Source organism: Amphibalanus amphitrite, unplaced genomic scaffold, assembly GCF_019059575.1.
Source record: "Amphibalanus amphitrite isolate SeventyFive unplaced genomic scaffold, NRLGWU_Aamphi_draft 000004F_arrow, whole genome shotgun sequence".
NCBI classification, from domain to species: domain Eukaryota; kingdom Metazoa; phylum Arthropoda; class Thecostraca; order Balanomorpha; family Balanidae; genus Amphibalanus; species Amphibalanus amphitrite.
The window spans coordinates 2,550,436-2,566,241 of record NW_024881501.1 but is presented as its reverse complement, the minus strand read 5'-3'; the positions used below and the strand labels follow the sequence as shown (position 1 = coordinate 2,566,241).

The 15,806-nt window shown below is 46.9% G+C and overlaps 1 protein-coding gene across 1 annotated transcript in view; it reads left to right on the top strand.

Annotated features, from left to right (window-relative positions):
* The window catches only part of LOC122372342, a 65,956-nt gene extending 54,261 nt beyond the window's left edge, over window positions 1–11,695 (top strand). Inside the window, exon 4 of the mRNA XM_043349473.1 lies at window positions 10,694–11,695. Coding sequence (XP_043205408.1) covers window positions 10,694–10,726 — 33 coding nt within the window. The 3' untranslated portion in view covers window positions 10,727–11,695. The remainder of the gene's footprint in view (window positions 1–10,693) is intronic.
* Window positions 11,696–15,806: the final 4,111 nt, after the last annotated feature.

The window sequence follows — 15,806 nt, the reverse complement described above, 5'->3', positions numbered from 1 at the left end:
GCTTTACGACGATTCGCGCTGCATCTGCCCGTGTCGTCTAAACATGCTGCTTGCGGACAGTCTAACACAATTTGAAAAAAAGCCAATCTTTTAGGCGAATCTGTTCCCGTTTACTTGAAATCTAGGCTTTTCTTTGCGGACGTCATACACCTCTGGTCATATCTGGTAAAGACCTTGGCGATCTGGTAAATACCACCGAAATTGCTCTCTAGTGTTGTCAAATTATATTTTTGAGACGAATGGCTCCGGATTACGTGGTTTTAGCATATAGGGTAAGGTGCCTTATTAGCGACCCCCTTAATTTGAACCGTCATTGCTCACGCTCTATGGGTGCCACTGTATTACTGGCTTGATTTTCGGAGAGATCGTTCATTTTTCTATTAAAATCTAGTCATGTTCTGCCCCAATATCCACCAATTTCTTTGTAGTGAGCATTTTGGCAAACAATTGCAAAAAAAAAAAACGCTAATAGGGAACTCGTCCCGATTAGCGACCGGGGAGGGTCGCTAATAAGTCTATGGGTTTTCCCATATTAAAAATGGCAAAAATGCGACGCCTGAAAAGATGAAGTATGAGCCCAAAAAGGTACCCTATACGCAAAGCACTCAATCACTCGAACAGGAACGTTTGTCCAATACGTTTACGTAAGTAAAAACTGATCACGTGATGCACCAAAGACGAAAAGAAGGCGAAAACCCAAATTTTGCGGGCTACCTCGTATGATATTCGAGGCCTGCGCTGGATTCAGAAACCCTGCATTCGGTGACGACATTTAGTATCCCCCGCCACACATCGCAAGCTTCAGCAACACGTCATTTTCATTTTTCTCTTTTCTCCTGTCTTTCCCTTTTTGAGCGTTATTTGCGACCATGTCGGGCGCAAATAGGAAATATGAGTTGCAGCACATTTTTAACCACCATGCAGTGCACATTTAAGCCATTCACTATGGGAAAACGGCAATCAATTGAAAAAGGATTGTCGATTCAGAATAAAAAAGGTGCATCACACTAATGTGCATCGCTTTCCATCAGAGAGGGCCCAAATACACACGTTTTGGATAAGAAACTCGTCATTTTTATTTAAACTCACCTGAAACGTCCCACCAGAAACACCGACAACCGGAAAATAATTAAGTTTGATAACCGAAGTATGCCTCACCTTTTGACAATGTTCTTACCACGATTTCTCCTACCACTTTTTCTATAGGGAGGTAGGTCGCAAATAGGAAAGGGTCGCTAATTAGGCACCTTACCCTAACGAACAAAACTGTTGTAGACGAGGATGAGTAGCAGGCATAGCGCGAGGCGCATATCTTGCGCCGTGAAAATACGAGAAGAGAAATAAAAGTTGTTGGAACCGAGCAACCGTGGTGTTTTGAAGTAGCATTAAGAATTAAGTAAAGTATCACTTTTTAAGAAATATCGTTAAGATGTTAAGATAATACACAACGCGAGGTTATATACAGATTCATTTAGAGCATCCTGGTGCCGTGACCCGGATATGAGAAAGCCGCGCAAAATGGCTAATCCATCGAATGAAGAAGCTATGGACAGACAGAAGCCAGAGAGCAAAATGAGAACAAAACAACGGATTCTGAAGGAAATTCGTATGAGTGAGAGCAAGTTAAATGATCTAATTGGAAGCCAAAGCCCATCAGTAGAAGAGCTGCAAGCGATTACTAGCCAACTCGGAGAACAGGCCGGTTAACTACTGGATGTGGTGGAAGCGATCTGGGAGGAAACAAACGGTGGTGAAGTGCAATCGGGCCCCTTGTGGGAGATGTATCACAGCGTGGAAGCTAGCGTTCAAGAGTCGGTGAATGTCACAAGCAGATACATTAGAAGAGCATTGACAGAAAACATCGATTGTGAAAAGAACAGTTCCGCTGCAGAAACCAGTGTAGAGGCAGAACAAGAAAAAAGTGACGGAAGGAAAGAACGAGAAAAAAGTCAGAATCGTCATGGAACAAATGAAACAGCCATAAAAGGAATCAAGCCACCCGAACTGCCCAACTTTGATGGCCACAAAGGATACAGTGATTGGTGTGCGATTTTCGACGCGTTTGTGGGCAACGCTAACGTTTCAGCGGAACTTAAGATGGTGTATCTGAAAAATAGTTTGAGTGGCGACCCTCTTCGGATAGTAGAACGCTACCGGTTGACTGAATCAGGATACACAAAGGCAAGAGAAGAGCTGGAGAAAAAATACGGTGGATGGGAAAGGCGAGGAAGGAGCGAGATGAACGAAATTCGAAGCTACCCGAAGATAGACGAAAATGACACCAAAAGACTGGAAGGATACTCTCACAAAATACTGAGTCTCGTCACCTGTCTCAAAGAAAGTGGCTCGGAGGGTGACCTGTCAGAAGTGTCAGCTTTCTACATGCTGGTATCGGAAAAGTTACACCACTCCTACATTAAAAACTACCACAGATGGCTCAGTACTGTGGGCCGGCAAGACAGTTTTGAAGTATTTGCCAATTGGTTGGCTGAAGAGGCAATGTGGGAGAAAAAGGCAAAGGAAACCACTACTTCAAGCAAGGAGAGAAATGTGCCGACGTTCAAAACGAGTCGTGGACAGAAAAAGACATTTTCTTCCCGGAAACAGCCGAGTCGTCCAACCAGCAGACCGAGCTGCTGGGTGTGTCAGGCGGAACACCCTAATGAAAGCTGCGCTGAACGGCAAAGCTGGGGTGTGGCCAGACGATACGGCTTCTGCAAAAGTGAAGGAATATACTTCAGATGCCTAGCTGGAAAACACCGAGGGATGAACTGCCGGAAGTTTCCTGGGTGCAGTATAGAAGGATGCGGAGGAACCCACCACAGCCTCTTGCATGCCAATGGGAGTGAAAAGCCACGTCATGCCAAATCAGAAACAGGGAAGCGGGTGCAAGTGAGTCGCCAGTAGATGAATCATCAAGCACGAGAATTCATACCACGGACGGCTCAAGAGCACATCAGCGTGGAAACTCCAGGGAACTCGGAAGGAAGTGGAGTCACCCCTGGTACAAGTCTCAACGTCGCATCCTTGGATCCTGAGAAGAAAAACGGCAAGATCGCGTTCCAAACGGCTCCAGTAGTCGTACGGTGCCAAAATCGTTCCCTAAAGTTGAATGCACTACTGGATCCATGTTCGGACGCCAGCTTTCTCAGCCAGGCTGCTGCCGACCAACTGGGCCTGAAAGGCGAAGAAGTACACTTTGAGCTTGGCACTGTTAGCGGAAGAAACGACGTCAGCATGATGTCAGGCTCTGTCGAGATATCATCACTGCATAGTAGTTTTCAGGCGTCGCTGGACGTAAACGTAATTCCCAGCCTGGAAGGTGCCTCCGTTTGTTCGAAATGGGAGGACATCAAGCAGTACTGGCCTCACATGACAAACGTTCCAATCCCCAAGATGGCAGGTGATGGCATAGATTTGCTGATTGGTCTCAGTGCTGAAACCATGCCGATCTTCGTGCCTATCAAGACGATTTCTGGAGACAAAACAAGCCCGGTCGCCGTGTTGACGCCACTGGGATGGACAGCCTTTGGCTGCATAGGTGAAGCGGAGCTGAGTGGTGAGTCGTATGAGCTGGAAAAGCTGAAGAGCATGACGAACACTGCACGTACGCTGCGGACTCACCTGGTGGATAAGCGACTTTCTGAGGAACTCCAAGCGATGAAGGCAATGACGGACATAGAACTCCTTGAAGTGAAGACATCTGAAGCCAACCTGCTATCATGTGAAGAGAGGCTGGCAGTCAAAAAAGCTGAAGAATCTCTGAAAAAAAAAACAGGAACTCGCTATCAAGTGGCGGTCCCATGGCGCGAGAAGGAACCAGAGCTGAGCAGCAACTACGAGGCTGTGCTACACCGACTCGTGCGGCTGGAAAACTCTCTCCGTCATCAAGGAGTTGATCTAGCATCAAAGTATCACGAGATTTTGGAGGACTACGTTCGGAAAGGATACATGACTAAAGTTCCTGCCAAGCAAAGATAGGACAGTGGGAAAAAGGAATGGTTTCTTCCTCACTTCCCAGTCATACGTGAAGACAAGGCATCAACCAAGATTCGCATTGTGTACGACGCGGCAGCCCAGTTCCGAGGAATGAGTCTGAACTCCCAGCTCCTGCCAGGACCATCACTGTACGGTGACCTCATCGAAACTCTCGTCGGATTTCGCCAGCACCCAGTCGCGCTTGTTGGGGATGTCCGTGAGATGTTCCTCCAAGTAGAACTGGCGGCTGAAGACCAGAAGTTTCATCGCGTATTGTGGCGAAACATGAAGACAGATGAGGAACCTACCGTCTATGAAGCCAAACGCTGGATCTTCGGCAATGCTGCAGCGCCTTTTGTGGCACAGTTCGTCTTGAAAGAACATGCACGGAGGAATGCTGATGAATTTCCTTTAGCTGCAGAAGTCGTCAGCAAACATGTCTACATGGATGATGCGATAGCGTCCTTCAAGGATGCAGAGTCTGCCATTGAAGCTAGAGCTCAGCTTCGTGAAATGCTAGAAAAGGCTGGGATGGAGATGAAGAAATGAAAGTCAAATAGCCAGGAAGTTATGGAAACGATACCGGCGCAGGACAGAGCTCCAACCTCTCATCACCGGATCGAAGACAGAAGAGCAAACCCAACGAAGACACTAGGTGTAGTGTGGTCAGCAGGAGATGACAGTCTCTCACTGGATGCCACAAAACGCAGTTCAAAGTCTGGAAGTCGGACGAAGAGAGATGTTCTGAGAGAGATGTCGACGGTGTTTGACCCCTTGTGTTTATTTGCACCGTTCACGCTGCGAGCGAAGATGCTGTTCCAGCTGACTTGGAGTGATGGTGCTGGCTGGGACGACGTCCTACCCGAAGACCAGCAAAAGAAGTGGTCAGAGTGGTTTTACGAGCTGGGCGAACTCGGCACCATATCTGTGCCTCGATGCATCCACCCATTTCAAGGACAGCCTGAACAACAAGTACACGTATTCAGCGACGCTTCGGAGCAAGCATACGCCGCAGCGGTGTATGTGGTGTCAGAAGACGATGGCGTTCGAGTCTCGAATCTCGTTCTAGCACGCGCTAGAGTAGCTCCAAAAGCAAAGAAGCAAACCATTCCGAGACTGTAACTCATGGGAGCGTTGCTCGGCATGCGCCTGGTCAAAAAGGTATGCCAGGCACTTGGTAAGGACTTAAAGGAAGTATACTTCTGGTCGGATTCCATGGATATCTTATGCTGGATCAGGAACGAAGTGGCTCACTTTCAGCCATTTGTAGCGCACCGTGTTGCTGAAATCCGAGAGTTCACCGCACCGGAACAGTGGCAACACGTTCCATGATCAAGCAACCCTGCGGATGCGCCGACAAAAGGCCTGGATCTGGAAGAACTAGGGGACCACAGCTTGTGGTGGCATGGACCGGCATATCTGTTAGATGGCGAACAGTGCTGGCCAAAAAAGAAAGGAATTCAGCGAGGAAGAGTTCGACAAGAGTGAATTTCGCAAGCTGTAACAGAGGAAAACATTTGCTGTGACAACACCGGTTGCATCAGGATTCCGGCTCCAGCCAGAGAACTACTCTAGCTGGACGAGATTTCTCCGAGTGTCTGCCTGGGTATGGCGGTTCATACACGCACTCAAGTCTAGAGAAAGCAGCAAGGGAAGCAATTTTGAGAGAACCAAGTCGAATGAACTGACTCCAGATGAAGTAGAAGAAGCTGAAAGATTCTGGATCAAACAAGTTCAGGAAGAGTCCTTCCCCGTAGAAGTGAAGCAGCTGACGAAGGTGCAGACGGGTCACTTCGTCTCCAAAAAAGCATGTCGTGAGAGCCAAGTCAGGCAGCTGAGTCCATTCATGGACGAATTCGGCGTGATCCGTGTCGGAGGTCGATTGCAAAGATCGGACCTCAGCTACAATGCAAAACGCCCGATTCTTCTCCCGAAGAAACACCCAGTCAGTAGGCTGATCATCCGACAAATCCATGAAGATGCAGGACACGGAGTAGGAGTAGAGCACACCTTGGCTGAACTGAGAACACGATATTGGATTCCTGCGGCAAGGGAAATGATCAAAGTCTGCATTCGTCAGTGCGTGACATGTCAGAAACTCCGCCAGAAAACAGAGACGCAAGTGATGGCACCCAAACTGAGCTCTCAAGTCTGCCCATCTTACCGTGCGTTTGACAAGTGCTCAGTGGACTTTGCGGGTCCATTCATTACGAAGCAGGGTCGAGGAAAAGCTCGTCAGAAGAGATACTTATGCGTCTTCACATGCCTTCAAGTACGAGCCGTTCACCTAGAAATGACGTATGGAATGGACACTGCAAGTTTCGTCAGGGCTCTGATACGATTTATAGCCAGACGAGGTCGACCCACGGAGATAACATCAGACAACGGAAGAAGTTTCGTTCGAGCTTCCAAAGAGCTGAGGCAGGCTGTGGAACGTCTAGACAACAACAAAATACAGCGGGAGCTCCTGAAGTCGCACACAAAATGGACATTCACACCGCCCGGTGCTCCGCATTTCAATGGACCCTGCGAAGCCATGGTTAAGATGGCGAAAAGAGCGCTGGTGAAAACCCTGGAACATGCCGATCTGTCGGATGAAGAGCTCCAGACAGCCTTTTGCAAGGCAGAAGCGCTCATGAACACCAGACCGCTGACGGTGCTGTCTGCTGACCCTGATGACGAGCCTCCACTGACGCCTGCCAACTTTATCACAGGACCATCAGACATCGAGATGGCAGGTAGCAGAAGTGCAGCAGAAGCAGAAGTGGCTTCAGCCTCAGATCGACATCGCCTCTGGTGACGTTGTGTTGGTGACCGATCTAACCGCACCACGGGGGAAGTGGCCAATGGGTCGTGTGGAGGAGGTGATGCCAGGTGCTGACGGTCATGTCAGAGTGGTCTCAGTCAAGCTGAAGGGCAAAACAGTCACGAGACCAGTAGTCAAACTGGTCAAACTCAGTGTCGATGAACCACTACCATAGGAGGTGGTCTCTGAGTTAGCTATGTGTTGGATTGACAGGTCAGTCCAAAGAGGGGGGGGGGGAGATGTAGACGAGGATGAGTAGCAGGCATAGCGCGAGGCGCATATCTTGCGCCGTGAAAATACGAGAAGAGAAATAAAAGTTGTTGGAACTGAGCAACCGTGGTGTTTTGAAGTAGCATTAAGAATTAACCCTAGAACGCCTAGGGGGGGGGGGTTGTATCAACCCCCCCTGAGGTTTTTTTCGAAGTGCACGCTAAACGGCTTGTCGTAGCGGGCTGAAATTTTCAATACCCTCTGGGGCAACCTTTGCGCATCTTTTGCCGAAAAAAAATTGATCGGGTCATGTCAGGTCACGGAGTTATGACGTCATAAGAGGTACAGCCTCCGGCCGACAGTTACCAAACGTGTGCGCCGAATCCCTAGGTTTTCTGCCGGTGATACCCACATTGTTTGATGGATCATGATGAAACTTCCCATGCATGTTGGGGCAAGCATTGGCTATCGTGTGGTGCAAGAAAATTGACCGGGTCAGGTCAGGTCACGGAGTTATGACGTCATAAGAGGAACAGCGTCCGGTACTATTTTTGAAAAGCGCCCGAACCACTATTTTGCTAATTCTTGTCACCTCAATGGCAATATGCAGCAATATTAGCTTCTATAAGGAGCAAATGGACCTTCCAAATCCAAAAATACAATCAGATTTCAAAAATTTAAATTTTGATTTTTCGAATTTCTGCCGCCGACTGTGACCTTGCCGACTTCCGGCGCTCCCAACGCGCCATTTTTAGAGCTAGGGAAACGAAATACATACCAAACGATAGAGAATTGATCAAGGAACACGATAGTGAAGGTTTCAAGTCGATATCTCCCACCGTTTTGCCGCAATCGCCGCGGAAAGTTGAAAAAGTCTATTTTTCCGAAAATTTGACCTTGGACCGGTCAAAAGTAGGTCAAATGTTGACCTAGGACCAAAAAATATACCACCAATCGCGAGATCTCGTTGAAGAGCAATCCGTTGGTTTTTTTCCGCTAAGCTCTACGACCTTCCGTTTCGAAACGCCAGGGGGGGGGTCGTAACAACCCCCCCCCCCCCTGGTCGTTCGTGTTATGAGAAATGGCCTGGTCGTGCGAGGGTTAAGTAAAGTATCACTTTTTAAGAAATATCGTTAAGATGTTAAGATAATACACAACGCGAGGTTATATACAAATTCATTTAGAACAACTGTTATCTCAACTCCATTCCCCATGAACATGTCCCTTTAAAGGTAGTGTGCCACCTTCCAATGATTTCCCATTTTATTTTTCCTAGGATAAGAAGCTTCTGTTTTTACCTAATATCGCAAAAAAATGGGCCTGGAATAGTGCCTTTTTTGCCTAAAAGTTTATCGGTTTTTCGATATGTATAACAACTGTAGTGGGCTGACCTGCAAACAGGCGTCGGCAACAATCGCGAATGCGGCGCACATGTGACAATAAGCAAAGGTCATTATAGAGTTACGACGTACGGGAATGAGTTATCAGCTGTCTAATCGTAGACAACACAATTTTGAACTTAAACTGTAAGCCTGTATTGGTATTGTTTCTTTAATTTGGCTGTCGAACATTAATTTATGCTTTGAAATATAATTTTATGTAAAATAACTGATATGAAACAGCCATCTCTTAAGTTATGACCCCATTTCACCACACGCAAGTGGCAGAAATGACAATGATCAGCTCACGCATTTTTCTTGGCCGAAGTCAGAGCGCGCGGCCCGACGCACCACGCGTATTTGGAAATTCCGACCTCGACGAGCATCAGAAGCCACCCAACAGGCGTGTTCGAAACCGCAGGAGATGATGATGAACGGGTTTATCGAAACTTGATTGGATGAGCCTATCGGTAATAGCGATTTTAGTGTGTGGATTTATTGTTCATAGTGGTGTGAAATGTGGTTAGGGTACGACCGACAACCCGTCGGGGCGAATTTCGCACTGGGGTACTCAAAATTTGAAGAATTTAAGACGTTTCCGTGAGTTTTGAAGGTATGGATAAGTTCTAAAAATCCGGTTCTCCTTATCCGGGTCATTAACTCCACATGGTCCAAGAAAGCTGGCACACTACCTTTAAACAAATGCATAGTTCCGTGACAGGCCTTCCGAATTCTCTACAAGTTTTACCATACCTCGAAATTTTACGGAAAAAGAACACATACAAAAAATCGTCGAATACATACACCCACACCCACACACATACACACCCCCATACACCCGCACGTACAAGAGTTGTCACAGCTCGCCAGTCGCCACTCAGTCAGACTTAAAGGGACCCTCCCACCTTAACATTAGTTTTGAGTTGAGATAGCCAAGTTTGCGGCCAGGCTCAGAAACCACCATTTATCCTGGTCGCAACCCCCGCAGCTTTATGGTGTTCAAGAAATTTCTTCCCTTTACTTGCAGGGTGGGACCAGCGTGGTCCCTATCTCTTAACCATTACGGGAATCTGATGACGTCATCAGGCTTTCGAACGTCCGTTAAATGTTTGACTAAAACGTTTTGTAGCACGCGGTGGTATATGCTGCTTTGCGCGCAACAAATGCCGCACTTTCAAATAAAGTCGCTAGGAACAGCGGAGATCCCAAAAAGTAAACAAAAGTAAAAGTCTAATATCTTGAAAACCGGTGAATATTTTTCGATGAAATTTGGTAGATATTCGTTTTTGCTCTTTCTGAACCGAGCGACATCACTTTCATGCCAATTCATTAACTTTCTTGAAGGTGGGAGGGTCCCTTTAAGTACAGTCCACAGCAGAAGTAATGTGTGGTTTCAGTCATGGGTATGTTCTGCTTCTGAAGCCTAGGAACGATTAGCCAGACTGCAACGAGACTTTAAATGTAGCTTACATGTATCTTCATTCTTACAGCTACAACTTTATCTATTGACGTCTTCTTTTCAATCAGTCCGCATTTAAATATCGTCGGTCAAAGCCATCCGTTGAGATTGGTAAAACCACACACTACTTTAGCGGTGGGCTGTACCTCAAGTAGTCTTCCACTCGAAGACCTATGGGGCGTCATAAAGCAGGAGGTGTACAAAGGAGGCTAGATCGCGACCACCGGAGAGTGGGGCAAAGCGGCCACCCATCGTTTTAGCCCTCCACAGCTGGCAATTTGCTCAGTGTAGGATTGATTGATCAGGAATCAGGATTTCTTGTTAGGATCTTCATCTTGACAGGATCTGAAAGAAAAGGATGTGGGTTTATCAACTGTCAATTCATTGGTATGTAATCTGGATGTGAATTGTTTGAATGCGTCGAACATTTTTCAAACATAAAAGAATTCCATTTTTCCTGGTTTTGAGATGCAAATATTTTGCTCATTAGGTGTGATTTTCCACCCAAATTTCCGAAAAATGGAACACTGGCACTGCACATCGGTTTGTTTTCAATCCATGTAAAAAGCACACGTTCGCGCCATATGCGTATCTGCAATTTCTTCAGCTTATTTCGGTCGTTAGGCCTGACGTAATTATTTCCTTATCCCGAATGCCGAATGTACCGGAACTCTTTCCAGCTCACTCTGAAACTCACCTGAACTCCCGTCGCTTTAACGTAACGCCGTTTTGTAACGGTCTACGACATCTACCCGGTGCACCATCAGCACGCCCTCGTCAGTCATCACATAGTGATGGTGGCGAGTGTGATGACGTTATTTACACACCATGATTTCAGCCGTGTTTTAACTCTGCCGGCAGGGGGACGCTCTCGTCAACTGGGAGAGCACTTGACAGGGGGATGTTCATGCGAGCTGGCGGAGAACTCGTCAGGAGGACGGTCTGGCCAGCTGACGGAGGACCCGTTAGAGGGATGTTCCGGCCATTCTGCCCGGGGAGCAGCGGCTGGGTGACCTGAGCCGTTTGACGATATTGACATAGATGACATTGTTTCCGGAGGTGAGTGTGACGAAGAGCTAAAACCAGGCGACGAAGCGGTAGTTCAGTCGATAACCAAGCTGCTTATGGACCGCTTCGGACAGAAGAAGAGCGAAAGCGAAAGGCGTAAAGTATCAGATGTGCTAAAAGTACCAATTCCTTCCCCGAGGGAGGTCAAGCGAAAAGTAAAGTGTCAGAGATCTACGATACTTACCAGTTCCCCTACGAAGCGGAGGCTTGAGGAAAAGGAAAAGAATGCACGGCCAGCCAAGAGGCAAGCAAAGAAGCGGACGGGAAGAAAAGAATGAGAAAGAACAGTCTTAGCGTGAAGGAGGCTCAAGATACGTGCATTTTCTGCGGAGAAGGTGTAAGAGGCCAGAATGAGCTCTGGCTTCAGTGTCAGGCCTGTCAGAATTGGTGTCACGATGCTTGCTCGCAGGGATATTCCAGCGCGGGATTTGTCTGTGATTTTTGTCGTTGAGTACATCACGATATTTGTTCTCAGGGAAGTTCGAGCGCAGGATTTGTCTGTGATTATGTCGTAGGTAAGTACAAAGAGTCATAGGTGCCTACACCTACTGGTTCATTGATGAGATGTGTTTCATAGTTTTCATCCCTCTTATTTTTGGTTCATTCATGCTGGTTCATTCATTGTAGTGTGTCGAGCCTTATTCGACTGACAGTCGTGCTAAGTCATAAGGACACTGCAGGCTTTCAGTGAGTATTGGACCAGTATTCACTTATTGTAGCTTCGCGTTTTACGTGTTTGAAGTTACGGTGTTCGCCCAATTGGAAGGAGGATGGGAATACATCTGTTTTTAAGCATTGGAAAGTTTTCTGCACCATCGTCCTCATAGGCGTCGCCAGAGATTTTCGGTTGGGGGGGGGGGGGGGCAAAATTAACTTTTGTGTTAAAACTTGCCTTTCCCCAGTCTTTACTCACTCGTTTTACATATCATTCGACGCGCAATGGTGCGAGGAATCCGATGGTGACAAAGGTTTTCTTCTAGCTATGACATGTAATTTTTTTACAGAAAAATTCGAAATTTTGAAATTTCATGACAAAAACAACTGGTAGAATTATAGTATATAGTGGCTGCGATTGCCGACGCACTGCAGAGGGCCCCTGTGTAGACGCTCGACGCTCATGATCATTACCCAGAAAAGGTGAAAAACGCTCCATTTAATCGGATCACCCTGCTTAAACCTCCATTCACGCATGTATGTAGAGGTTTTACGTAAAATGCATTGGACTTATCCCAGCCACCGATCGTAGCTAAGTTGGGCATTCGGCGGAGAGTGAATGTCGGAAGTGTGAATCGGAAGTAATTCATCTTTGCTCAAGTGAGAGGAAGTGTTTTGTTCACTCGAGTGTGAACAAAAGTTTCTCGTTTTTCGTGTGAAGGGAAGCGCTGCAAACGCGAACAAAAACTGTTAAACGGAACCAAAAGTTACGCACGGCATAGCGCCAAGAGATCCCTTAGAGATAGGTTTGGGACTTCCAGGCCATTTCAGGCCACTCAGGGCCAGTGCTGACTCTCAGAAGCATGCTTAGGATCCCGGAGATCGGCGTGGGTCACCTCAAATGTTTACGTGTACGTGGTGCTTTAGGGCTTTCCGAGCCCAAGGTGGGGCCCTCAGAAGCCAGTGTGGGCGGCGGGCGCTAAGAGACTAGGCCCAGGGTGAGCCTGGAGCCCTCGGATAACAGTGACCCACATATTCGACACAGACCCTCGGGGTCTGTGTCGAATCCCTAAGGACCTTACGTAGGGACATAATAAACATGTGTTGCGGACCTCAGAGGGACACGTGAGCTGTGACCCCTCAGATGCCGGCTTGGGGTTAGCAAAGTCTGTCGCCTCAAAGGTTTGGCTGAACTATCAGAGGCCAGTTAAGGTTCTCAGAAATGTTCGAAGGCTCAAAGATCCCTGTATGGGCCCTCAGAGAGCATGGACACCAGTGGGACTTTCAGAGGCCCGTTTGGGCCCTCTGAAAGCTTCTTTAGGGCTCAGTGGAGCTCCTTAGGAGCCTTTGTTTAAAGCAAGCTCATGAGCCCTGCGACACTTGTACGGTAATTGAGCCTGTCGCAGACATTTGACGAGAGTTGAGAAAGGCCCCGAAGATTTCGTTTCACGCTTTGAACGAAAATTGTGTCAGCACTCCAAAACTTATGCAAATCAGCTGTAAAATGTAATAAAGAACGAACTACAGGAACATGGAATGAATCACAGCATTGACATTTCCGAGTCTGGACTCGGAGTCTTGAAGATTTTGGCAACTGCGAGTCAGACTCTGCTCCAACCGAGTCTGACCTCACAGACATTCTCAGAAAGGTACCCCCATTTTTCCCGACTCCAAAATCTCATCGGATCTGTAGGGGAAGTTGGGGGAATGCCGAATACTTTTTTTCTGACGCCCGTAGCACTCAAGGTAGACAACATAAGCTATTCTTGTTGGCGTCATTCGAGAGACCAGTCTTTTGCCTTTCAAACATACCAGGCGCATTTGATGAATTCGCATACCGTTAAGCGCACAAACTAAAAATATCAAAGTAGTGACTTTTTCGGCGTTGCCCCGGACTGCGGGGAAAGCCGAAAATGGGAGAAATGATCTACGGGGAATGCCGACATTGATGTTTTGCCATTTTATCTCAAACTTTATCCAGAGTTCATCAAAGCTGACACGCGTTTTAAGAGCTTGAGGACGCTTGGTGCACACTGGAAGTTATAATTGTGTGATATAATAAGAAAATGCCAGGTAAATAATTCCTTATAGGTAACAGGCCGTTGTGTCGGTTGAAAGTGTAATTTGTGTGACTAAAAATACGCGTTGCTATTCTACAGCAGTTAAGTCCACGTAGCGTGCTTTAACGTGCGTAATTGCATGTTTTCGGCATTACCCCAGCCAGCCATACTTTCATTTGCAGGCCCATAACTTTTAAACGTGCTGTATAAATTTCAAATAGGCAGCACGCTTATGCAAAGACATGCTGAAGATTACTTGACCGAATTGGCCAGACAAACGGTAGCATAATGAGTAAGAAATGCAGCTTCAAAGGCGCATGTAGTGCAAGGGAAACGTACCTTGAAAACGCTCTTGGCACCCTCACAGCCGAAGTGTTCCGAATGACGACTCGTAACAAACATGCGATAATTGTAGTCACTTAAGCTTCAGAACATCACTGACAGGTGGCATCCATGTAGTACAGTTTTCGAAATATCTTGAATTTCGGCTTTGCCCTAACTCCGGCATTGCCCCAACTTCCCCTATCGATCTCAGGGGGTGCCCGGTCCGAGGTTGGGGGGGCAAGCTGCCCCGCTTGCCCCCCCCCCCCCGTGGCGACGCTAATGATCGTCCTACATCTTCACCCTCAATTACTGCAAGATATGAATACGTACGGTGCGTAGTCGTACATAGGTATTCATCGGTATGTGCCAAATTTGAACTTCGCTTTTTATTGATATGCGCAACTGAATAGCATGTGTAGGTAAGCAAACTACTTTCAGTGATTTGATTGCGCCAGTGGGGGCGCATTTCAATGGTAAATGTGCCATCCCCCGGGTGCAGTTACCAACGGGTTTTGTCAATTACGTCCTTTTGAATGATTTAAAAAAAAAATTGCCCTTAGAAGAAGTCAACAACTTCTAGAACGATTATTTTACCGTTGAAGTGTATCATGTCATTCAAATCAAACAAGTACAGCCTAAGTTATGGTCGTTCAAAAATATAAAGATGCAACATTTTGTAAAAATTTGATGCCCTATATTTAAAAGACCTGTGGTCAGGTCTTTCAGGTCAGAATGTGCAAAAATGTCAGTGTAATGTCCGGAGCGACACAGGAACTCGCTCACAAACTTATAATGAAATCGTTGATGGTAAGGTGCAAAACAGCCGATTTTTGTTCGATTTGACATGGAATGTGTTCGATTTGACACTGTGACGTCATTTTAAGTGCTGCGCCCATCAACCTTTCTTTAAATATGGTATAGCTATTCATTTGAAGCTACGTATATCATGTAACAAGCTCATGTTTTATCAGGTTTCGGAGATATTACACAAAACGTAAAGGGGGCAGCTTTATGCCACCTTCCCAAGCGGCTCGTGGGTCAAAGGAGGTCATATATCATTCGATTCGGTAGGTCTTCTAGAGTCAGTTGGTAGCTTTCCCTACTCGCTAGCTCAGTTCCATCGGGAGTTATTGGAGAAAAACTCATATGACCTTGGTGACGTCACGAAAGGCCACCAATGCAAAAATGAAGTATCGAACCATGCAAGGAGAAGGATATCATGTCCTTAAGATACCTACTTTAAGATCATTAATGATTCGCGGCGCCAAAATAACAGTTGTCATATTTACCCATTGAGTTACAATGATGAGGTCACACGGCTGGTCTGATTTCAGGTGACCCGTATGAAAACTCCGAGATATAAAGTTGTGAGACCTCTGGAGGATACTATGTCCTGTAGGCTTCATCTCCCTATGAAAGCTCCTCTGCCATTGAGGGTCTAACGAATTTGCTACATTTTACGACCTTGCACATGTTCATTTATGACGTCATAGATCAGTGAGATGATGATGATGATTTGGAGTGACAGGGCGCACCAGCTGCGAGGCTATATCGCGCCCATTTCTTATTTGACTTCCTCAGTGTCGGGCGTTAAAAATCACCTGAAGGCCGGAGGCCGCAATAAACGAAAAGAGGCGAGAAGAGTCAAGCAAAGAGGACTCGTCACCTAAGACTGCTCTCAAAGAAAGCTGGGCCCCGCGCAGGCCCAGAAATTTCAGCCGCTCAGCTTCCAGTCTTGGACACTCCAGAAAAACGTGTCGGACGGAAAGTCTGTCGCCACATCTCGCACAAACAGGTCTTGGGCCGACGCCAATAAGGTGTCCATGGGTACCGAAAGTGTGTCCTGTGCGAAGCCGACAGAGGATGAC